This window comes from Nannobrachium achirus (genome assembly GCF_963921795.1).
Source record: "Nannobrachium achirus genome assembly, chromosome: 23".
NCBI lineage: Eukaryota > Metazoa > Chordata > Actinopteri > Myctophiformes > Myctophidae > Nannobrachium > Nannobrachium achirus.
The window spans coordinates 48220977-48247722 of record NC_137830.1 but is presented as its reverse complement, the minus strand read 5'-3'; the positions used below and the strand labels follow the sequence as shown (position 1 = coordinate 48247722).

The 26746-nt window shown below is 41.0% G+C and overlaps 1 protein-coding gene across 1 annotated transcript; it reads right to left on the bottom strand.

Moving 5' to 3' along the window:
* Positions 1-673: 673 nt before the first annotated feature.
* Positions 674-25202, bottom strand: actr6 (actin related protein 6). Its single transcript, XM_080754508.1, has 11 exons — positions 25129-25202; positions 18935-19052; positions 18414-18482; positions 14617-14740; positions 13679-13814; positions 11827-11883; positions 10768-10866; positions 9980-10058; positions 5460-5631; positions 2418-2556; positions 674-907 (listed from the first exon to the last, which is right to left on the bottom strand). Exons 1-11 carry the CDS (start codon positions 25194-25196, stop codon positions 778-780), a joined length of 1191 nt encoding a protein of 396 aa, XP_080610634.1. The 5' UTR covers positions 25197-25202; the 3' UTR covers positions 674-777.
* Between the last annotated feature and the right edge of the window lie 1544 nt (positions 25203-26746).

Below are 26746 nucleotides of genomic sequence, written 5' to 3'. Positions count from 1 at the left end.
AGTGGAGCGGTGAATCTGAGCAGCTATACCGTGTGTGTGTGTGTGTCTAGTCTGCACAATAGTGCCATAGAAGCTGTGTGTGTGTGTGCCTGCACAACAGCGCCCCTCCTTTAACTTGTGTGTTGTGTGTGGCCACTCAAGGTATTGCCAGGCTACAGACATAGCCAGCCACCCACCCACCCACAGACATACCTGTCTATTGGGAGCGCTTTCACCGCTCCAAAAAAGTCTGCTTTAAGTAGCATGTGAGGGGTCAAACGTTTCATGATTCTGAATCCATTGCAGGCATTTGTTTTGCATGAAAAACATTCCTTGGGCTAGAAAACGGACCAACAAAACTGTGAAAAGTGATCACAGTCATCACAGTGACTTTTCACAGTTTTGTTGGTCCGCTTTCTAGCCCAAGGAATGTTTTTCATGCTAAACAAATACTTGCAAGGGATTCAGAATCATGAACCCCCCCCCCCCCCCCCCCCCCGTTTGAGCCTTCACATGCTACTTAAAGCAGATTCTTTTCTTTTTTTAATATATTTATTTTTCCTGTGTAGTGGAGTCAATGGGACAGTGAATATACAAATGGCCATAACTTTTTTTCGCGATGTTTCTGGCAGAGCATTCTGTGGACCTTAATGACCAAACTAATAGATAAAACAGAAATAAAAAGTGCGGCAGAACATCACATGTCCTCTCCCATTTTGAGGGACTGGGTCCCCGCAGGGGACAAAATTAATCCGGATGCGTTGAACTCTGTGCCAAGGCAGTTACGTGGCTGCACTGTCAGATATCAAACTTCTCTTCACAGATGTAATGTCCGTTCTCTTCGTAGTCGTCGCGAGTCACGATCATCTCGTCATAGTCTGGGTTGTCTGCCAACAGCTTTCCCCCCTCCCAGGAGAATGTGATGGGGCTGGAACACAACGGCACACAGCGGAGTAGAGCAGTGGTTCTCAAACTTTTCAGGCCGCGACGCCCAAAATAATCATATTTGAACTGGGGGACCCCCCCACCCTGACGAGCACTAAGAGTTGAGGCATTACATTTTGTATAACACAATTCTATTGTGAAAACGCAGCTCTACATACTCACAATGCCTCGCGTTCGTTCTGAGCATGTACATCGGCTATTTTCACAATTTCTGCCTTTAATTAGTCATTTTAGAGGTATTACAAAGTCCTTAAATTGTCACTTTAGAAATGTGTAGATACTAGGGCTGTCACAATTATTACATAATCGTTTAATCGCAATTATTTTACATAATCGCGATTATTTTTCATAATCGTCATAATCGTGAATGTTGAAAATGTTTCATATATATTTTTCTTTAAGTAAAAAATAGTGGAAATAGCAGATCTACAAGCTCAGATCTATGAGCTTGTAGATCGGCTATTTCCACTATCAATGTTATTTTTTAAGCAGAAAGTTGTCAAATATGTCCATAATTTCTTTGTATATTTAGGTCATGTGTCATATCTGCCATGTGCAACTTCAAAGCCTAAAAGCCAAACAGAAATGTCATTGTCAACGACAAAAACACAATTAAATCGTTAATCGCAATTATTTTAGTGACAATTAATCGTCATGTAAAATGTCATATCGTGACAGCCCTAGTAGATACCCTCTATATACACTTAAACTTTGTTGGTTTGTTTACTGTTGAGTGAGAAAACAATGTTGCACAAATAACACAAAAATAACTCAAAATAATTTGGGGGCCCTCCTGGGGGTCCCGGCCCACAGGTTGAGAACCACTGGAGTAGAGCAGTAGAAGACAGAACAGTGCAGTGAATGTTTTTGGTGAACTGAACTGTATTTTACAGCCATAATCTTTTTTCTTTTTACATACTGTACATCTGAACTGTATTCTAAGCATAATTCATCTGCCTTCTGATCAAACTGTCACTGGAACTGATTGTTAAATGGAGGCAGTATCTACATTCTGCAGTTTGTGACAAATTGTATATTGTTGTAATGATTTATGCTGCTTTAAGTCATCGTACGGAGTATGGACTAAAGTTATGGTTAATATAAGAAATTAAAACAATAAACAAGTTCAATAAGAGTTCCGTAAGCTCGTAAGCTTGTTATGTTCTGGCTGATACCCCTGATACCTCTGTAGTACTTTAACTATACTTTAACTATCCATGGGTTGCATTTGTAGTCCTACACCAGCCATGTTGAGGACCAACACAGGTGTTCTGATTGGCGTAGAACATTAGTTCTCTGCCAATCAGACAAATAAGAAACAACTGTGTTGGTCCTCAACATGGCCGTTTAGGACTACAAGTGCAACCCATGAATAAGTACTTTAAAATAAAACTTTTAAGACACCTGGTACTGTAGTAAGTAGACAGACAGACAGACAGACAGACAGACAGACAGACAGACAGACAGACAGACAGACAGACAGACAGACTTACTTTTCAGGCAGCAGTACGTTTACTTTGTACTCAGTAGGAGCAAGGGCTCTGACATCGTCATAAACTCTGTCTCTGAAACCAGGAAACAAAGTGTTTCCTCCTGTTAACACAACGTTCTGGTAGAAGTGAGGCTGCATCTCTGAAACACACAAACACACATTACAAGTTACTGTTAACACAATGTTACTGTTAACACAATGTTCTGGTAGAAGTGAGGCTGCATCTCTGAAACACACAAACACACATTACAAGTTACTGTTAACACAATGTTACTGTTAACACAATGTTCTGGTAGAAGTGAGGCTGCATCTCTGAAACACACAAACACACATTACAAGTGTATAATAATCTGTTTCACAGTAACATGACTTAACCCTTTCAGTGCCCAGAATCACCACTAGAGGGCGCCCAATGGCCATAGAATCCACCATAGACATATGCTGTATATGCACAAGCCGTGCGCAGCCATGACGCGCCTGAACACTTTCCTTTGTGCATGAACAGGAACAGGATGAAGTTAGCTTGAAGTTAGCTATTGGCTACCAAGCATTTTAGAAGCCCTATTTTCGGCGATTTAGCCGTGATTAAACCTTGCACACCTCATGGATATGCATGGAACAGAGAAAATGAGCTCTAAAGATCCTGGATTGCATTGGAGTGGATGGCAAATATCGGCGGCGCGACGCTCTCGCGGGCCGTGTAAACAGATGACGGCCGGCGGCCCGGCTCGAAAATTTAGATATATATATATATATTTTTTTAAAGCCGAACTAGTTCGGGATCGGCACCCCGAACGTTAATAAGGTCCAAATAAAGCCGAACTAGTTCGGGATCGGCACCCCGAACGTTAATAAGGTCCAAATAAAGCCGAACTAGTTCGGGATCGGCACCCCGAACGTTAATAAGGTCCAAATAAAGCCGAACTAGTTCGGGATCGGCACAATAAGAGTTAACACTAACTTCAGACAGAATCTTTTAGTTGATAAAGGAATTATAGCGATAAACATGGATGGAAATGTCTTTGTAGAATAAATAATCATAGGAAAGGTTATACAAGTTGTGCTCAAAATGATTCAAACCCCCCCCTCTCTCTCTCTCTCTGCAAATCTGGTTTATTGGCTAAATTCACAAACTGACAACTGCATGAAATAAATAAATCAAACAAGAACAATGTAAATAGCTCAAAAGTAACATTTGTTGTGTTTTCTTTTCCAAATTCAATGCTAAATGCCACTTTCAACGCCACTTTCACTTTCAATTATTCAACTCTTTATACCTGAAAACATCTGTAATCAACTGCAATCGACTAATCAAAGGCTTAAATAGATGCATCAGATGTGCAATCTGGCCTGACTATAAGTTTGTTTACTTGTTAACTGTGTTTAGAGCAGTTAGAAACATGGCTAAGTTTAAGGAATGGTCAGAAAAGTTCAGAGAAGAGATTATTGCTTTGTAAAAAAAAAAAAAAAGGAAAAGGACATAAAACAATTGCAAAGACACTGAATGTCCCAAAAAGTACAGTTTTGGGCATAGTCCACAAGTTCTAAGTCAAAGAACAGTGGTTACACTAATGTAGGTTCACACTCTATAACATCCGTAAAATTAGACCCTTCCTCACCCAGGAGGCAGCCCAGCTCCTCATCCAGACATCTGTCATATCAAAGCTTGACTATTGTAACTCTCTCCTCACTGGTCTCCCGGCATGTGCACTTAAACCTCTCCAACTGATCCAAAATGCTGCGGCACGACTGGTCTTCAACCAGCCTAAGTTCTCACATGTCTCTCCCCTTCTCAGGTCCCTCCACTGGCTACCGGTTGCGGCCCGCACTGAATACAAGACACTGATGCTGACCTTCAAAGCAGCCAAAGGCATGGCTCCTCCATACCTCCAAAACCTGATCAAGCCCTACACTCCCACCCGTGCACTTAGATCAGCCAACTCAGGGATGCTGACAGAACCCTCGCTAAAAACCCCAGGGCAAAAATCCACTTGTCCGAGACAGTTTGCCCTCCTGGCCCCAAAGTTGTGGAACAAACTCCCTGTCGCACTTAGAACAACGGACTCACTCGCTAGTGGACTGAAGACTCACCTTTTCAAACTCCACCTAAACCCTTAGCACTACTGAAACACCCAATGACCATACATGAAGCTAGTCAGCATTTGTTTTTTAGGTTTTTAGAACCTTTTCTTGACTGATTATTTAGTTTCCTAGATAGATATCCATTTGCATTTGTTATATTGCTGTTGATGTATTGACATATTATCCTGTTTATTATTGTGATGTTTTATCTGCTTATTGTAGTCTGCTAAATGCCTAAACTGTAAACTGTAATGAACAAATTTGTCAGAGGGGGTTGAATAATGTCGAGCACAACTGTAGTTATAATTAGTATTGTTGTTAGTAGTGGTAGTAGTAGTAGTTAGGGGTGTAACGATACATTTTAATAGCGATTCGATACATATCACGATACATGGTTGACGATACGATACATGGACGATATTGGTTCATTCATGGCGATACGATACGATTCGATTTAATTATTTAAAATCGATATAGTAACTATTTAGCAAAGAAATTAAATCTGTGTGAAAAGTGTGGATAGTGCAGGTCTTTAAGGGAAACATGTATTATTATGGATATAAATAAGTAAACACAGTGATTATCTGCCAAATACATGGGCATTGTATATTGACAAACCTGCACCTTGACATGAACCCAGAGATTACATTACACACATTTATCAATAGACCAGTGTAGCTATATGGAAAGGAAAAGTAATTAAACCCCTCCCTTTCATTTTTTCTTCTTAAAAATGCTAAATACAATGCACAAGTAGGTAGTATCGATACAATCGATTCTTTGCACTGCCGATTCGATACGATACAAAATAAAACGATACGATTCGATTTTAGCTGTTTTCATTTCGATCTACTTCGATTTTTTAAGTTAAAAACGATATTTCGATACAGTTACTATATCGTTACACCCCTAGTAGTAGTAGCAGCAGCAGCAGTAACAAGATTACAATAGTAGTATTAACCTTCAGGCATCATGTGGATGGAGTGTACGATAGCCTCAGGTATTCCCATCTCCTGCAGACCAATGTCTGAGGGCATAAACAACATCTCAGGAACAGCAAACCTCTCGTTGGCCAGGCGCAGAATCTGTTCTCCTGTCTTATACTTCCCTGTGTACACCATCTCCTCCCGTGGCTGAAACACACAATAGTCAGAGCGTTTCAGGCAAAAATCGTGCACTTTATGAAAGAAGCATGACATTTGGCACACAGTTAGAACATGCCATATGGAACATGTTTGGCTATAGGGCCATCGCAGATTTGTCTTGGGAAACTTGTGGGAGCCAATCAAAGTTGGGCTCTCATAGACTTTACTATACAGTACAATAATACAAAAAAATATATATGCTTGTAATATATATGGGGTCAAACTATGTGTTTTTCGGGATTCTGAATCCAATGCAAGCATTAGTTTTGCATTAAAAAACATTCCTTTCCGAGAAACAGCCGCCACAAAACTGTGAAAAGTGATGACTCATCACTAAACCATAGTTTTATGTTTTTCCTGCAAAACAAATGCTTGCATTGGATTCAGAATCCCGAAAAACACCTAGTTTGACCCCTCACATGCTACTTAAAGCATATTTATGTTTTGTATTATTTTACTCTATAGTAAAGTCTATGAGAGCCCAACTTTGATTGGCTCCCACAAGTTTCCCATAACAAATCTGCGATGGCCCTATAGCCAAAAATGTTCCATATGGCATGTTCTAACTGTGTGCCAAATTTCATGCTTCTTTCATCAAGTGCACGATTCCACCCTATTCCTGCCCGAAACGCCTGGACTACAACACACTTTTTTTTTAAACAGTTTTAGGGGTGTGCCGCCAGTGCCATGACCACACATCACCACAAATTCCCAGGTTCGAGTCCTGACTTGCATGTCCCTTTCCCCTCTCTGTTCTGTTTCCCGTCTCTCCAATTCAAATGTAGAAAAAGCAAAAACTAGAACGGGTACACATTATTGTGTATCATTATTTTATGCTCTAACTATTGAAAAATAGCAGATACAGTATACAAGCGCACAGCGCGGCACCGAGTGCCGCGCTGCGAGCTTGTAGATCTGCTATTATTGAGAAAATCGTGAAAATTAGAATTTTGACCCGATTCTATAAGTGTCTTTTGAATTTTTTGAAAAACCCTATGTTTCTATGTCAGCAATCTGGCCAGCCATCGTCAAAGAAAAGGTCCTTTTCACTTAACTGGAGCTCAGTTATAGTCTGTTCTTGAGAGACTACTATGTCAGTGGTTCTCAAACCTTTTCATGTGAAGGACCCCCAACATGATATTTATTTGGCCATGGACCCCCATCTCAAAATATTTAGTTCCAGGGACCCCCCAGAAGCAAAATTTGAGTTACAAACGTTCGCTACGTTTGAAAATACATACATTCAAAGATTTGCACACATTTTCACGACTTTTTCAAACATAGCAGATCTACAAGCTCGCAGTGCGGCACTGTGAGCTTGTATAGCGCTGTGAGCTTGTATATCTGCTCTTTTTCACTGGTTAAAGCATTCAATAATTCTAGGCCTAAATGGGTTAAAAAAGGAAGCATTTCATCAGTTAATACATCTGACCAGTATATTATGTCCCGCATGCCTTCAATGGAACCAGTGGTTTTTGACAGCAAATTTTGATTTAGTTTTAGTCATAGTCTTTTGAATAAAATCTTGTTTAGTTTTAGTCATAATTTAGTCTCCTGAAAAGTTTTAGTTTTAGTCAGTACACAGTTGATTTTGTCAACTAAAATGTATTTTGGCAGGCCTTGATGGCATCGTAATGACTGATTTTACACTTGGTTGCATGCTGAAAATAGCCGATCTACAAGCTGAGCTTGTAGATCTGCTAGCTTGTAGATCTGCTATTTTCAGCATGCAACACCTGAGAGCAACCAAACATAAAATGACTCTCTTCTCCACTAGTCCCTCCCTACCGTTTTAGTCTAGTTTTTATTTCATTGACGAAATTGTCAATATATTTAGTCTTAGTTTTAGTCATCACAGCTTAGTTTTTATTTAGTTTTCGTCAGTGAAAAAAACGCAGTCAACACACATTTTTCGTCATAGTTTTAGTTGACGAAATCAACACTGAACGGAACTGAATGAGGGAAGACAAATATGTTTTGCAACCGTAGTTTTTATTACAAAAACAAAACATGAACATTCCGGCTCCTTCGTTATGTCCTGATCTGTGCGTAGTGGATTACTTGGATGTGTGGGTGCTTACATTTTAAGTGATTCAGCACAATGCCGGTGTTGCTGTGGCATTTGAGCACTGTTTCATAAAGTTTACAGGCAACTTAGTGACCGTCTTTCTTTGTGAAAATGTTCCCCAACTCTGCCATTCTAGATTTTATTGTATTTTCATCATTTTACTGAGCTGGGTTTAAAACTGAAGTAGCCAATATGGAAGTGTCTTTCTGATGTCAAATTCAAACTATAATCTATTAAAACAAATGAATTCCGCTGGACAGGATCTCGAGGCGAAGTGGTGGTGGAGAAGGTATAAGGCTCGGTGAGCTAAGGGTTGCTTCACTGCTTTTTGCGGATGACGTGGTCCTGATGGCACCATCGGTCCGAGACCCTCAGCTCTCACTGGATCGGTTCGCAGCCGAGTGTACAGCGGCCGGAATGAGGATCAGCATCTCTAAATCTGAGGCCATGGTTCTCAACAGGAAACCGATGGATTGTGCAGTCCAAGTAGGGAATGAGGCTTTACTCCAGGTGAAGGAGTTTAAGTATCTCGGGGTCTTGTTCACGAATGAGAGAAAGGGGAAGACGGAGAAGGAGATCAGCCGGAGAATCGGAGTAGCAGGAGCGGTTTTGCAATCGCTAAATCGTACTGTGGTGATGAAAAAAGAGTTGAGCCGGAAGGCAAAGCTCTCTGTCTACCGAGCAATCTTCGTTCCTACTCTCAACTATGGTCATGAAGTGTGGGTCATGACCGAAAGTATAAGGTCGCGGGTGCAAGCAGCCGAAATGGGTTTCCTCAGACGGGTGGCTGGTATCTCCCTTAGAGATAGAGTGAGAAGTTCAGTCACCCGAGAGAGACTTGGAGTAGAACCGCTGCTCCTACACTTGGAAAGGAGTCAGCTTAGGTGGTTCGGGCATCTAGTACGGATGCCCCCCGAGCGCCTTCCTAGGAAGGTCCTCGATGCGCGTCCCACTGGGAGGAGACCCCGTGGCAGACCAAAGACCAGATGGAGGGATTATATCTCCAAACTGGCTTGGGAACGCCTCGGTATACTCCCTGAGGGAGTGGAGGAAGTTGCTCAGGATAAGGAAATCTGGAGGTCTCAGTTGGAACTGTTACCCCCGCGACCCGATTCCGGATAAGCGGTTGAAGATGGATGGATGGATGGATGTTAAACAGAGACAAACTAAATAACACATGCAATCGTGGACTGAGGAACAAAGCTAAACGTGTGGGTAGCCCCCCCCCCCCCAAAGATTTTCCAGAATCCTCCCAATATGCTTCTGTTGGTATTCACTGTCGTTTTGAGCGACCTGCCAGCACACACCTGCTGATGTTTGATCTAAGAAATATAAATCTTTCTCCCCCGATTCCAATCAATTAAAAATGAGGTGATCGGGACAACTCTAATATAAATGAATGCAGTCAACAGCATTGGAAATGGCAACAAATGGGCTTTTACAACTAAGAACTAATGTGACTCTGACAGGGGATAAGTTAATTCACTTGAGGTTGTAAGACTAGTTCATTACTTTACATTGTATTGTATCTCAGCTGAAACAAATAATTAATATTTTATATTAATATTTCATTAACTGACATGTACATGCTGAAAGCGAAATCATCACAACTCATCCAGCAAGTAATGGCTGGTTCAGCAGCTTCTCAGGCATGGGACCAAACCATGTGAAAGAGAGAAGAGTGGAGCACATTGATTAACTCATCTGCTGCCATTTAACAAAACCTTCGTACTCTCATAGGCCAAACTGTATCCATAGACTTCCATGTAATTCATAGTGCACGGATCATGCACACCCATGCCTAGATAATGCACCACGTGTGTCCACATTGCTCACAGCTTTCAAACAAAAAAATCCGAATGGAAATCCGTTCAGGCATTCATGAGATAGCAGCCATTATGTTTTCCTAAAATGTAAACAAAGATGGCTGCCATGTTTGAAAGATGGGGTTGCTATGGGGGTTAAACATGCAATTTCGCGATCGCTATCATGCCTACTAAATGTTTTGGGGTCAAAAAAATTTTTTTGAAAAAAAATGTTTTTGATTTTTTTTTTTTGATTTTTTTTTCAAAAATTCTCGGGTTCCTCGGGCGTGGCAGGGTGGTACATCGCGAAATTCTCGGGTTCCTCGGGTTTGGCAGCATATGAGTTAATTTGCAGCCTTTAGTTTGCAAACAAAACTCAAATATTCATAAATACAATGATACTAAAGGCTGTGAATTAATTGATTTCTCCATACATTAATAATCAATAGAACCAGGTTCCTACCTTACAGAATCCTTTCTTGATGGAGCTGAAGTCGGGTAGAACATAATCTCTCATCACAGAATTCTCCTCTCCTTTTAACCTTAACCCATTAAAACATCGGTGTCATTTTAGATAAATAGCAGATATTCAAGTTCACATCACGTCACTTTGTGCCGTGCTGCGAGCTTGTACATCTGCTATTTTTAAACATCTTTTAAACATCTTTTTTTTTTAAGTGAAGAGAACTACTGATTTAGAAGGCAATAGAGGGTATGCACGTGACATCACTGTTGCTGGAAGTTATGTGGGAACGCCTACTGAGTGGCAAAAAACTAATTTCTGCCATTGACAGCCCATACATCCAAACAGAAAAGTCCTATCTGATTGTATTAAATAATGTTAAACTCACCAACATTGCGGCTGTACTGAAAGCTTGAATTATCCTCTTTCTATCTGCAAAGTTTTTGTTTCATAAAAATCCACCATAGGGTTAGGGTTAGGTTTTCCAAGTGTCAGAGTTTGGAAGCACTTGTTTTCAACAACACAACATCCTGCTCCCTCCAGCATTATGTGCAATTTAGTGCATTATGTGCAATTTAGTGCATTATGTGCAGGACCGTTGAGTGATTTGCAACTAGCACTTCCAAACTCCAATGCTCCATGCTGCTCAATGTTTTGCCACTCAGTCTAGATTAGGGGGGCGGGTCCCAGTGGACGTGCATACCCTCTATTGGATGTTTTGCTTACAACAAACATACAAATTCCACTTTTCACTACATAACATACAGTTAAGAGAGAAAATGTCTTACTGAGCGATCTCCATGTCTTTGAAGAACTGCTGGGAAACGTAACAAACATCCTCCTTCACCTGATTGATGACATGAGTCTCATCCATGACATGGAGCTGGCTGAAGGAGAGGAGAGTGAAGGGGAGACGGAGAGGGGAAGGAAAATATGTGAAAAAGAAACGTTAACAAAAGAAGTGTTTTGTAAAGACTAATGAGCCAAACTTGTTTCTCAAACGAGAGGGGAGAGCCTCCCAAGACAAGACAAAACAATCATGTAGAACAGGGGTCTTCAGGCCAAGGAACCCTTAGCTGAGAGAGAGATGACCCCCCACAACCTTTTCATAGATTCCATATAGTTTTGTTGTTTGACAGCACGATCGATCATCAGTGTATTTTGGATTCATGTCAATTTGTGTTTTCAGATATTTAACCACTTGAACTGTCAATACTTAATAAACTCGACATTTCACTCTGTACTTAGTCTGCTCTTTTTCCCCTCTACACCAAAGCTCTTTGCCAAAAATAGCCGATCTACAAGCTCACAACGCCTCGCGCTGCGAGGCGTTGTGAGCTTGTAGATTGGCTTGTAGATTGGCTATTCTTGGCTAAAGTTCTCAGAATGAGGAAACTAGGTGGTTAAGTAAAAGTAGGTCGGGAGTGGCTTATTGTCGGTATCAGCCGGTAACACGCGGGAGTCTGTCCCCGTTACAATGCGCTAGACCCCTGGGAGATGGACTGCTGAGGTGGAGCGCCACACCTATCAGCTCCCAGTACTTGCCGCACAACTTGCCAAGCCGTGCTACTCATACGCTGAGTTGGCGGTGCCCGGAATCGAACCCATGACCTTGCGGTACAAAGGTGAGAGCTCTACCGACTGAGCCACCCGGGCACTAACTAACTAGGTGGTTAATATAAAAAAAGAAAAAGAAAAAATATTAAAAAAATAAAATAAGAAAAAAGGTTTCTATCACACAAAGATTTGGAGGACCCCCTAGGGGTCCCGGACCCCCTGTTGAAGACCTCTGATGTAGAACAAAGACAGGACAGCGGAAGCTGACCAATAGAGTGACAGTCGCTTACCGATATGAGATGATTTCCTTCAAGTGATTGGTTAGCAGCTTCCCACCAACGTTTACCCTGAAACATAAAACACACCCCAATAAACCGTCTGTTTCTAAAATTATGGATCCAATTCAGTGTTAATTTTTTCAGCAAATTTTGATTTAGTCTTAGTCTTTTGAATAACACACCATTTAGTCTTAGTCCTGTCTTAGTCTTCTGAAATTGTTTTAGTCTAGTCTAGTCTTAGTCGACTAAATATCAAAACATTTTAGTCTTAGTCTTAGTCTTTTGGGATTAGTCATAGACATTTAGTCTTCGTCTTTTAGGATAGGTTTTTTAGCCTAATATAACCACTTAATAATTATGAACAAGTCAATAGTGGCGTTTCCATAAACTTAATCGAATTAGGGAAGCGAATTATCAAAAATACGCATTAAGACAAAGCGAATTTAGCATGTTTCCATTTGCGGGTGTCATTCGAATTAGCGACGTCGCAAGAGTTGATCGGGCTGATTTTTTTCAGACCGAACCTGAGCACTGCACCGTCTGCACGTCTGACTGCTGTCACTCGGTCGCTGTCTAGTAGTGGGAAGAAGGGATTATCAGTCGTCATCATCATGGCCCCAAATAACTTTTAAATATATTACTTATTAATTGGCGACGAGTCTCTTACGAAATTGGCAAGAGTTCCTCTCAATACATAAAGCTACCGATTCACCGGGAAAACCGCAGTCACGTCGCTGCACAGTGGAAGTTTCAGCGTCCTCTGGAAGGTCAGGTGGCCGATCTGGAAGCTCACAACGCGGCGCGGAGACGTGGATGCGAGCTGCTGTGCCTGTGAGCTTGTAGATTGGGCACTTCAGGCACGCAACACCGTGGGATGAGGAAGGGTTCGCTCGCCACCGATGGCTTGAGGTGAAAACGGGAGGAATTTACACATGGTCCGTGTCACTCCGTGTGTAACAAACAACAGGTTTGTTTTGTGGGCTAACGCTATACCATGGACAAAGTGGCAGGGGAAATGGACCTAGAACGTCATACTTTATTCGAATGTATTGTCTGACCCGTTTCCATTCACTTTTGCGCATTTAGTTTATTCGATTAAGCCTCAAAATCCTCCAAGCGGATAATCTTTTTTGCGGATAATGAAAGTTTATTCGCATTTTGAAGTGTTTCCATAAAAACATTTTGCGACTAAGCTGTTAATGCGCAAAAAGTGGCTTTATGGAAACGCCACTATTGTCTTCTACTGCCTGTCACTTGGTCAAAATAAACCATACATAAAAGATGTATTTGGCTTTAATTTCATTGCAGTTACATACCAATGTTAATTGTTGTAGCCACTACTGTTTTAGTCTAGTCTAGTCTTATCGACAAAATATCAAAATCTTGTAGTCTTTTAGTCTTAAGCCCTTTGCACACAGTTTAACCGCACGGATAAAACGGACAATATATTTTTTTGAAAAGAAAACAATGATTCTCTATGACCTCATGCACACCGGCTCCGAATTAGCCGTGCGACGAGTGGCTGCTGCCGTGCGTTTTTTTCTCGATCGTGCGTCTTGTCGCATGCGGTAAAAAAACTCATCACTCCTTTTATGACTCCTTTTTGGATCCGCAGAGCCGATTCCGCAAAGCCTTGCACACCAAATCCAATGCGTTTTATTCATGCCGCAAACGAAAAAAACACAACTGTCCTGTGTGCAAAGGGCTTTAGTCTTAGTCGACAAAATGAACACTGATCCAATTATAATAGCAGACAGTAGTAGTACTACTTGGTTTAATTGTATGTTACTATTATTGATTATTATAGTGGCAGCAGTAAAGTATTAGAATTATTGCCATGATTGTTGGTCATTGTTATTTCTACCTGATTATTCCTTCCTTCATTATCTTGCCACGGCAGTAGGGGGCGATGTGGGTAAAGGAAAAGCCAGAGTCAACGACAAGACAGCAGAGTTCTGATGCATTTGACAGGAAGTAGTGATGGGCACTCAGAGAACCAGCTGGAAGACAATTAATAATTACTGTAAACACTGAAAAACAAACAACGACCAAAACAAACCTTAAAAAACACTTAGAAGTTTGCGATAACTGGTATTAGTTTTTTTTGTTTTCTTCTTTTTTTGCCCCTTTCTCTCCCCAATTTAGTCGTTTATTCAATTGGCAATATACAGTACTAGCACGAGCAAACAAAAATGTAAAAGTCAACACTGAAAGTGATGGCATTTTAATCATAACTGTTCAGCATGGTCGAAACAACTTGAAAGATAACTCAAGTTGAACAACAATAAAGAATTAAAGACCCAATGAAATGACTATTTTGGGTATTTTATTTTGAAGTTTCAGTTTGAAAAAGAAGCCTGTGTGTTTCTGAACCAATCCGAGGGGACCAGCCCTTCAGGCGATGGGATTTAAAATAATGGGAGTAATGGGAGTAATGGGAGCCAGCAATGGGAAACAAACAGGTGAATGTAATCAAAGGTTCATTTATATTCAAAAAGTCTATCTATGTCATCACTTTTTGAATTTCTGTTCACAGGAAGTAATTAAGAATGGCCTATTTAGGGACCTTTGATATAAATATACACAAATATGGTTTATTTTCTATTTTTTGGCATCTAGTGTTAGGTATGGCCACATTATAACTTCAGATATGCTCTAAAAGTGTGAAAAACATGTTTTTGATTTCACCCTGTCTTTAACTGACTTATCTGACCTGCATTTTTGGGGGTAATAAACAAGAACAATGTGCAGTTTTCACAATGAAATAAACTGAATTTGACAAAAGTTGAAAGTTAAACGGACCATTGATCCTGAGAGCCGACTGGAACTGATATTCCTCAAAAAGAATCTCGTTCATGGATTCCTGGATGGACGAGAAGTTGAAATACGGCTCTGTGATCACGATACTGCTCTCTGCAAAGTCCACCTGGATGAGATAGGAGAAGCACCTAATCAATGATGTGAAGGAGGTTTGAGAGCAGTAATATAGTTTGTGTAGTGCAGGGTTCCCCAATTAGTTTCCCCCAAGGGCCGAATTATGTCTAGGGTACCAAGCCGAGGGCCACGACATTGCAGGGGGCAACGGTGGCGTTCCCGCTACTCCGGGGGGCGGCATAGGGCGGCATAGCTCAGGGGTAGAGAAACCATTATTAGAGCACGAAGGGTTCCCAAAGGGTTCCCAGTTCGAATCCGGGCTCCCCCTGAGTTAATGTCGAAGGGTCCTTGGGCAAGACTCTGAACCCCACATTGCTCCTGGTGAGCAGGTTGGTGCCTTGCATGGTTTCCTCCGCCACCGGTGTATGAATGTGTGCGTGAATGGGTGAATGTAATGCACAATCTCTGTAAAGCGCTTTGGATAAAAGCGCTATATAAATGCACCATTTACCATTTACTCCAGCGACAGTTCAGATATCGTCGTTGTCGGGTGAAAGTCCAAAACCGTTTGTTTTGCATTTATCATTTTAAAAATGATTTAAACTAGTGAAAACAGCTGATCTATAAGCACACAACGTTGTGTGCTTGTAGATCGGCTGTTTTCACTACTTTTGTGCGACAGCCTTGTATGATGAAGCAGAGCTTTACTTTGCGAAAGAACGTACAAATTTGGAGATACAAGGTTTCCACCCGACAACGACGATATACTAGTGTTGTTGCTGCTCTTATACCACCATTATTACTGGGGCTGGTGGGGGCCAGACAGTAGCCCCCCCGCGGGCCGCAAATGGCCCGCGGGCCGCCTATTGGGGAACCCTGGTGTAGTGTTTTACAGACATTGTTCCCACAGCATACGAGCCCAAGAGGACGAGGGATTCTGAATGGGAGCGGGTTTTCAAAAGGTCCAAGAGCCAGTCTTTTATCCCGATCCATTTTGCACTCCAGTGCCACTGATGCCACTGAAGCATGGCTGGTCTACAATGCAATCTGTGTAAGAGCTAGGGCATTCACCAATAGTGATTTTTAGTATTCGAATTATTCGACCTCAAAGTATTCGAATAGTCGAATATTCGACAGGACTGGCCAAACTGTCAAATATTAAGTAAGCAAGAGGCGAACATTGTGAAAATAGCAGATCTACATGCTCACAACGCCTCGCAAATGTTTATCTGTGGAACCGAGTCACATTAAATGTAAAGTCCTACAATTCCAAGTGCTTGTCAGGGTGGGGGTCCCCTGTTCAAATATGTTTATTTTGGGGGTCACGGCCTAAAAAGGTTAGAGAACCCCTGGTATAGAGCATTAACAAATTCATCCACCAGGGGCATTGACAACTCATTCTTATGACTTCCTATCTAGCGAAGTTTTATAAACTATATATTTTTTAACCCTCTAGAGCCCACTGTTGTAATATTACAACGTTCGTATTTTATCCAAAAAAAGGTTTAAATACTTTTATTTTAGCTCCCCCTACCACCTAAATAAACATCACCATTGGATTCTATTGTTTAGTATTACAATGCCATTGCCCACAATATTTGCATATAAATACCCCCCACAGGGGCTGACATTCACACCCGCTGACATTCCAGAGTTTTGAGGAACAACATCTCACTTTTTCATGGATTTTTTTGGTGATCATTAGAATGTCTAGAACATGTACATATGTTATTATTGTGAAAAATATCCCCCATATGTAAATTAGAGCATGATTTATGATTTATGGCTATAAAACCTTACAAAAACATTTTTTTTTAAAAACATTACATTTTCCTCTGATTAAGACTCCTACAACACCATCTGATTTTTTTCAATTTTTTTTGGCAAGTAGAAATTAATTTGGGCCTTACAGGGTTTTAAAGAGAGAAAAAAAAGAAAAAAAAGGGAATATTCGACTTTGGTGAACAACGTTGAATAGTGACTTTGATATTGGAATATTCGGTGAATGCCCTTGTAAGAGCTAAGATTCTCTGCCCTTACCTGAGAGGAGGAATCCTACCTAACCCTAACCCTCATGATCAGATCTAAGCGTCTTGTTTCGGCCTGAGCCTTCATAATGAAAGAAGGCCTAGTCGTGGTTAGGGTGCGTACCACATAGGCTTGTCACGATACTGGATTTCTAACTTCAATACGATATTTTGAAAAAATTCGATACTCGATACCATTTTCGATACCACGCAAACATGGCGATTTTAGTGCAAACATGTTTATTTTTTATTTAAAGAAAAATACACAACGTCTTGAGGTAGATGGTAGTGCACTTTTTAAATGCCTGTCTTTGATGTTTTCACATTCTAAGTACAAATAGGCCTTTAAAATAACTAGGAATAAGCCAAAGTAGGAAGGATACACATAAAAGTAACGTTGGTGTAAACCAACGAGAGGTAAAAAACTAAAAACTGAGTATCGATATTATCGATACTATGGAAAAGTCATATTGAAAATCGATACTATATTCAAAATCGATACTTTTCGATAAATCGATATTTTTGACAACACTACATAGAGATCATTTGATGCCGTGTCAGTCACCTTACTCACCTATACTCTCTTTCCCTGTCTCCTGTCTATCTCCACTGTTGCTAACTTGCTATCAATAAAGGCTCAGAACGTGCAAAAAAATAAATAAATACAAGAATGTGGATCTGAGTCACGCCTTAAATTAGATTATTTGTTGTGTTATTTCCACTTTTTGTGGGGGTTTTAACATAAAAGGTAAACAATTCTTAGCTGAGCACCTACAGCCACACGTGCAGGGCTCTCTAGTGTAGCCTATGGGAGATTGGGGACAACACAGTAAGCCACACCAAAGGTCAAGTCAAAATCTCAAGGCACACCTGTATTGATGTCCATGTAAAATAGCCTATATAACACTCTTATCACTCTGTAAACATTTATGCTTATATTTACTAATGCCAAATAAAATGTTTAACCACTAAACTCATACTGTGCCCGGGCCACAAGGTGCCGCTAGAGTGCCAGACATTTCTGTATAGGCCTTCGCTCTAACATCCGTCTACAGAGGCAGTAGTGCCTTGTGATTTCACTGCACCCACTGTTATGGATGACGAGAGGAGGAAGTTAGCTAACAGTTAGCTATTAGCTTCTTTATTTTTTAGAAGCCCGATCTGAAGCTATTTTAGTCGCAAAAAAACTATGTCGCTGGACTGGGAACACAGTTCAGAGAAAAGGGTCTCTAAAGATGTGAGTTTGCATTGAAGTCGCGGCCCCGGCCATGGATGGAAAATTAGACCGGGGCTTCGTTGAGGCCTCCGATTAATTAATTCATTTTATTAAATATCCCGACTAGTCCGGGATAGGCACCCCGGAATACGTCGCGCCGCCGACAGTTATAGATTGAGTTTTTTTTGGGGGGCTCTAAACTTTATTTTAAACCATTTTCAATGGAATAAATCGTCGGACCATCTAGGATCACTCGTTGGAAAGCGTAGGACGAGCCAAGACCACCCACATCTCTACAAGCAGCTCAGGGTAAGTAAAATAGCAAAAAAAAACATTGTATTGGATTGAAATAAAGCCGAACTTGTTCGGGATATGCACAAAAAGGGTTAAGCCTAGTCTGTTGTACTTTATTTTCGAAAATAGCAGATATACAGGCTCTTGGCGTCTCGTGTAAGAAAATACAAATGAATAGAACTCATCACCTTATACATCTCCTTCCCAAACAGATGGTCCCACACTTTCCTCTGTACGTCCCAGTTCACCAGATACCCCTGTAGATAACAGCAACACACAACACCACAATGAAAATAAAAATCATAAACTATAAAACATCACACAACAATATAGTTACACAACAACATTTGGAGCCGTTTCCGGAATCGTTTTTTATCACACTGTCAGAGCTGGTGTGTGGACTTCACGCCTGCTATACAATTACAATACCGGTGGTTCTCAAACATTTTAATTTTCAAAGACCCAGACTTGTGTACAAATAGAACCAAATGGACCCCGTAAGTATCCATTTAGTTCCATTTGTACACTCACAGAGTTACAGACCTGTATGTCTCAGAGTTACAGACCTCTAAGGGTCCATTTGGAACTCTACTAGGAATCGTTAAAGGGAACCGTTAAGGAATCGGACTGTTTAGAATGAAACCGGACCGTTGAGGAACCGGAATCTTTAAAATCCTTAAGGGTCCCAACCCTAATAGGAACCACTGACCTTTTGGTAAGGCAAGATGTAGAATAAGCCCGATGGGTCTTTGATCTCGTCCAGTTGGTTGGCTGTGAATGTCTTCAGTCTGTTTGTCTTGGAGCGAAACTGACAGTTTGGGACCACACTGTGACAGAGCGAGAGAGGCATTATTTACTGTTCATTAGTGCATTATTAATACAGTATCATATCAGTAGTTGCAGTAGTACAGGTACTGTCTCTGGTACATTAATAGAAGTTAGGAGAACAGTCCTGTGAATGGAATCACTGGGATCATAAAGATCTCCGATCTACTAGAGCTCAACAGCTGCCACATTTTCTGGTGAAATGTCAATCTATAGAACATCTATGGAACAGCTCTAGGCTGTATTGATAAGTCTTAGTTTTTTTGGTTTCTGGCTTTAGGAGAGAAGTCTTGGCACTGTTTGTTGGCCTAAAGCAGTGACATAACATTTTTTTATTTTATTTCAAGGATCCCCTTACTTACTGCTCAATGCAAGAAACTTAGAAACCAGACAACCGCCCTAGTTAGATCCGCCAAAAAAAACTACATCGACGACAAAATCGAGGAATACAAAAACAAACCACGAGACCTATGGAAGTTGCTTAACAACCAATTAGGCTTAAAATCAAAAACCATATGCCACAACATAAACATCAAAACGGACGCCGCTCTCATTTCTGACAAAGGAGAAGTGGCTACCCATCTTAACAAAACCTTTACCACCACAGCCCGTTCACTGGTCGAAAGACTGGTCGCCCCATCTGGGCGGTATGGTGAAGAATTTGTTAAAAAATTCTACAAAAAACTGGGCGTCAGAAAAGACAGCTTTAAACTTTCCACAGTGACAACTGAGGAAGTGTTTAAAAAATTGAGCGCCCTACCTCAGCACAAGGCCACTGGCCTTGATAAAATCCCAGCTAGATTTCTCAGAGATTCAGCCGCCACCATTGCTCCAATCATTACCCACATAATTAACCTTTCCATCGAACAGGGTCATGTCCCCCAGGACTTCAAACTAGCAAAAGTAACCCCCCTGCACAAAAAAGGTAGCAAACTAGACCCTGGAAACTACCGCCCCGTTTCCATTCTTAGCTCCATATCCAAAGTCATGGAGAAAATAGTCTACGAACAGATTGCAAGTTATCTCGATGAGAATAATCTGATTTACGAGTTCCAATCTGGATTCAGAAAATCCCATTCCACTGACACATGCCTTCTCTATTTGACTGACCAAATCAAACGCGAAGCGGATCAGGGCAAATATAGTGGCATGGTCATGATGGACCTCCAGAAGGCATTTGACACCGTGGATCATGCTATTCTGATTGAGAAACTAAAAGCCATCGGTCTTGACAGCGCAGCAGTGAGCTGGATGCAATCTTACCTGGTGGGGAGGGAACAGGTGGTGGAGATTAACGGAACCCTGTCCCCCCCCCCTCCCAGTAAGCTGTGGTGTTCCTCAAGGTAGCATACTGGGACCTCTGTTGTTCCTAATATACGTGAACGACATGGCATCTGCTTGCGACTGCAACCTGTTCCTGTTCGCGGATGACTCGGCTCTCCTAGTCTCGGGCAAGGACCACTTGCAGGTTGAAAAGACACTTAACTCTGAACTGAGTAAGATCTGCACATGGCTTAACGACAACAAATTATCAATTCACCTGGGAAAAACCGAGTCCATCCTCTTTGGATCAAATCATAATCTCAAAAAGGTAGATGACTTCACAATCAAAGTGGGTGACAAGGTCATAACACGAAAAAACGAAATCTCTTACTTAGGATGTATCCTTGAAGCTAATCTTTCCAGCGAAAAGATGACTTCAAAAGTAATAAAAAAAATCAACCAACGAACTCGTTTCCTACAGAGGATCGCCCCAATGGTCAACTTCAACACACTGAAGACCATAGCTGGTGCAATAATCCAGCCCCTCTTTGACTACGGAGTCCACGTATGGTATCGTGACGCCCCACAAGCCCTTAAAACTAAACTCCAAACAGCCCAAAATAAACTCATTAGGGTCCTGCTTAACCTTCCCTATCAGACTCACCTCACCGCTACTCACTAGCGGGGCAGATAAATGCATTTTTGCACTAAAATACTTCACAAGTGGAAAGAAACCTAAAACTTTTCACAGGTACTCCTTAGGGGTTGTTCCTATGATAAAACACGTTAGACACTGAAAAATCTAAATGGCTGCCATGTTTCCAAGATGGCTGCCTCTGAACAGTACGCCAGCCAGTTAATGTCCGATTTTCATAATATTAGAGTTGTTGTGTAGGTTTTAAAACATCATGAGTTCATTTATTACACTTTTAAAGCAGCCAGAATAACTTTTCTGACTTTTGGTTGGGGTCTTTCCTCACCTGGGACCCCCCAAACAGACCCCTGAGCTTATCTCAGCAATCGCTTTGCTCCTGCTCCAGAGCAATGTTAAATTAGATCATAACTGAAGCATTAAAGTTGTTGTAACTGTGCTCTGAAAGCAAAAATGAGTAGTAGCAAATACCCAGGGGTCTTCCACAGGGGGTCCGGGACCCCTAGGGGGTCCTCAGAGTTACTACAGGGGGCCTGCCGAATCTTGATGGGGAAGTTATTTTTCTTTCTTTTTTTTTTTTTTTATATATTTGAAACTGTTTTTATTAGTATTCTCAGTATTATTTATAACATTTGTGTGTTAGACAGACAGGTTCACAGGTGTTACTGCAGGGATTGCAAGAATTAAGGTATTGCAACTTCTCACTTTGGGCGCACAGTCTAACATGTCCATTTATTGCACTGCACTCACACTGACAACACAACACACACACACCTCTTTGTTATCGTCACCCCAAAACCCACACCCTATCCTCTTAAAGAGCTCACGGTCAATTGTACCCAAAGAAATTCACTACTATACATGTCCTCCCTAATAGTGTTGATAGTTTCCACTATACTGTAGCATTTGCAGGGAGGAGAGTGCAAGACAGGTTATTGTGAGCAGCTGCACCGTCCCTTGTAACCTGCTTTGCATTGCCTGGTTAATAAACCAGAACGAACACAACAACACCCCCTGGCGGTAGTGGTGTTGTAGTACGGTTTGGAACTGATCCATTGAGATTCTATTTCCTCAACCAGCTTCAAGGGTTGGCCAATCAGGGTTGTGTGCTTGGGGCACGTGGTTTGGGGCTCGCGTCACTAGGCTTTAGCCCGCCCCCCAGAAATGAAAACTCTTCCTGAAATCCCAGACTCTCTTCCCAAAACGAAGTGTGATAGAGGCTGGCAACGCTAGGCAATGCTTTGCAAACACATTTGATGAGCTTTGCCTTTGCAGCAGGGAGGGCAAGAAACCTGACTGGAACATACCCTCCACTCTCTGAATTCCATCTATTTTTTCAATTGATGGAAGCTCAGGGCAATTTGTCAGGTATGACAAAGTAGGCATCATAATACGAGACCTTCATCAAGGGACATGATTTTGAGGAAGTGCAAACACATGAAGAGGCTGATACCCCGATTCCTTATCAAGTCCTTGCCTCCAGTACAAAAAAAGGAAATTGATATATTCGAGTGAGTTCAAGTTATTGGATGTTACAAATGTCAAGGGTTCCTTTGCGTACATAGTTTTTCAGGTGCTGACTGGGGAAGAACATTTGTTGGAATCACCAAAAAGACATGGGTCAATGCCTACTTGATGATGATGATGATGATGACCAAGCCATTAACCGCTTCAAGGACCTTGGCAAGAGCTTATAAATGGTGAGCTTCCATCAACATTGCAGTCGGAACATTTTGCATGCCATGTTTACAGTTCAAAAGGTCCAACAACCCTGGGATTACTCAGATGGGAACTATTTCTGTCAAAGAACTTGGAGGGTGAGATGCTACCTCCAACTCGTGCAGCACTGCTACCACATTACCTCCGTGCCAACTCCGTCACAATGCAGGATAAATCATACCTGACAAATTGCCCTGTGCTTCCACCAATCGAAGAAAATAGATGGAATTCAGAGAGTGGAGGGTATATTCCAGGTTTCAGGTTTCTTGCTCTCCCTGCTCCAAAGGCAGTACTTGAGCTCATCAAATGTGTCTGCAAAGCAGGTTGTAAGGGACGGTGCATCTGCTCAAATAACCTGCCTTTCACTCTATGCTATGGTGGAGACTGTGTCAACACTAATAGGTTGGACATTGAAGATGATGATGATGATGATGATGAATATATATCCTGCATGTCTGAAATTACTGTATTGTAGTGAATCTCTTTGGGCGTAATTGACCATGGGCTCTATAAGAGGATAAGGTGAGGGTTTTGGGGTGACAATAACAAAGAGGTGTGTGTGTGTGTGTGTGTGTGTGTGTGTGTGTGTGTGTGTGTGTGTGTGTGTGTGTGTGTGTGTGTGTGTGTTGTCAGTGTGAGTGCAGTGCAATAAATGCAAATGTTGTTCTGTGAAAAGTTGCAATACCTTCATTATTGCAATCCAGTAACAGCTGTCAACCATAACTGCTTAACACAAAAACATTATAAATAATACTGAGAATACTAATAAACCATCACAGTACAATACATAAAACCAGGATACATAAAAACACTTCGAAGTTTAAAATGTAAAAAAAAAAAGAAAAAAAAAGATTTGGCAGGCCCTGTAGTAGCTCTGAGGACCCCCCCAGGGGTCCCGGACCCCCCGTGGAAGACCTCTGTTATTTGTTACTAGTAATTTTTTTATTTCAGGGCATATTTCAGATCTAATTTAACATTGTTCTGGAGCAGGAGCAGAGCTAAATAGGCTCAGGGGTCTGTCTGGGGGGTCCCAGGTGAGGAAAGACCCCAACCAAAAGTCAGAAAGGTTATTGTGGCTGCTTTTAAAAGTGTAATAAATGAACTCAGGATGTTTTAAAACCTTCAAAACAACTCTAATATTATGAAAATTTGATATAAACTGTCTGGCTTACTGTAAAATATATCCGAAAAGGCGGCCATCTTTAAAACTGGCGGCCATTTTGAAAATTAAGTGTCTAATGTGATTTTTCTAAAGAATGACCCAAGAGGTACACTCTGTCAAATTTTGGTGCTTCTTTCCAGAACTGAAGTATTGTTCTCCTTAACTGCCCCGCTAACCAGTTAAGAGTAGGGTGGCTCAGAGTAGATGACAGAGTACAGCAACTTGCAATGGGCCTGGTGTACAAGATACACCACACCACTATGATACCCAAGTACCTGTCAAAATACTTTATAAACGTTAAGGATGTCCATAATTACAACACCAGAGGCAGTGCCACAGATCACGTTCAACCCAGAGTCAACTCAAAGAAAGGGTCGAACTCGTTCTTCTGCTACACCACAAAAATGTGGAATGCCTTACCGAAGGCCATAAAGGAGTGTGGATCACTAGCATCCTTTAAAAATGCCCTGAAAAACCACTTACAGGCAGCAGCCGTTCGCAACTGGTAAAAAACCTAGCCCAACCCTACCCTCCCTGCCCCTTCCTTGTATATACTGTACATACTGATTGTTTAGACTTACTGTTACCTGCCCCTTCCTTGTATATATTGTATATACTGTACTTACTGATTGTATAGACCTACTGTTTTCTTTTTTTCTTTACATATCTACTGCATAGTACTGTGTTCTATTTGTCTGTCATTCAATGTTATATGAGATACTTTAATGGTTTCCTGTTGAAATAAGCTTAGTCTTTTCATGGATCTCCTTTTAGTAGACCTTGTACCAGTGAACTGTACCGTCATGAATCTGTACATTTTCCTATGCAAACTTCTAATAAAGCCTTCAATCAATCAATCAATCAAACCCAAGTTGATCAGACCAGAGGTTTCCAAACTGGGGTCCCCAGATGATTAGCTTAATGTGCAACATTGTTTTATCACTCAACACAGTAAACAAACCAACATACAGTAGTTTAGTTTACAGTACAGCTACAGGGTATATAGGCCTACAGGGTATCTGTGGTCAATTTGATTAAAACACATTCATGTAAGAAAGAGGCAATTAGAGGAAAACTACAATCTTACAAAGCCTCAGGCTATGAGGCATTGAGAGCTTGTAGATCGGCTATGTGGAAGTCAAAATAAATGTAATCCCTACAACTCAAAGTGTTATATTAGTTAGCCTATATTATTGCAGTGTGTCCCAGTAGCTTTTGCTTCGTAAATCACGTTATAGTTGTTGTGTGAAAGGTGCTATTATTCTAGACACATTTGTGTTACCTGACTTTCTGGTGACTGTATCCTATCTTGGCTGTATAAGCGCCGTTGTCCAAAACTAATGTGGTCATTTTTATATTCTTTAATATCAAGAAGGCTCAAACAATGTAAACAAGACACATGCAGCGGATTCTTCACTTCCGCTCATGTGGTCGTTTTGGACCAATCAGAGTCAAGCTTTCAGTCCTTCTAGAAAGAAACCCCCCGGTGAAACCTGTCACCAATGAACAGTTCCGCTCTTTATTATCATAGTAGAGTTGCGAGTTGCGACCGTCAGGTAGCAGTTACTATTAAAACTCCACCGGCTGTCAGTCACATGTCACACTTTTGCCCTTCTCATATCTCCGCCACCGTTGCCCCGATCCATGCCAAAATTTGCACACACACTCCTTGCCTGCCAAACCACTACCTCCACCCCCCATTTCTCACATATGCCCCTCTTCTAGCGCCACCATGAGGCCGATTCTTGCAAAACACATTTTTGGACACTGCTCCTACACATTTTGCCCTAAAATCACGCAAATCGGTACACAGTATGTCTACTGTCATGTCATCAATATGGATCTATCACATTTAGCGCCACCATCAGGCCGATTTTTACATGCGACCTGGCGGTCGCTTATCTCCCGATTTAGGGAGTCTTACTGGTACTGAAAACTACAGTGACTAGAGTGTCAGTAGTGGTGTAAAGACAAGTTAAATACATTTACTTAAGTAATTTACTTTATTGGAGTATAATTTTCAGTACTTTTAATTCTACTCCACTTACAACATCTCAGAGGCAAATATTGTAGGCTTTGACCTTTGACCCACTGCAATGATTATTATTAGTATTAACCACTTCAGCCCTATAAATAGTTTGTCCATTTGAAAATCTACAATCGATCTACAAGCTCACCAATGCCTTGCGATGTTGAGCTTGTAGATCTGCCTGTAGAGCTTGTAGATCTGCATCATTAGACACTGTGATATTTTGTTTACTGGCACAAACACAGATTTAAATCACATTTGTTTAATCAGTCAATGTTCACAAAACAACATGATATCACTGTCAAGTCACACACATATCAGCTAGAGATTACTGTACAAATATTACATTTTATATAGAGTACATAAAACATTTTTACAGATTTAAAAACAGTAGATGAAATTCTTACATTACCTAAATGGCTTAACTAAGCATATAGAAAAGTTGTAACGATCCAATATGATATAAATTACTTGTATAGGCTACATCAAATTTAATGCAGTGAAGTGGCATTCTTGTTTGTGGGTGGCACAAGGCAAAGTACAAACATTGCCACAAGGTGGCAGTATATGCCAGGATTTACCTACTCTATTTCATGAACACATTAAAGATGAAAGGTAATCAAATTATCCACTGAGCTGTGTAAATTACTTCATGATGAATAACAACTAAAAAAAATAACCAAACAAAAAAAATACATTTGCTTATGAAAAAGGCACTTAAACTCTTGGACAGTTTTAGTTTGGTTGGTTGATTAAAACAGTAGTTTTGACTTTCAGTGATGTCTCTCGTCCTCTTTATTGTGAACCAGAGATTAGTTTCAGACTCAGTCAAGAATCATTTCAGTTTCCTGTGTTTTTGAATAGACATGAA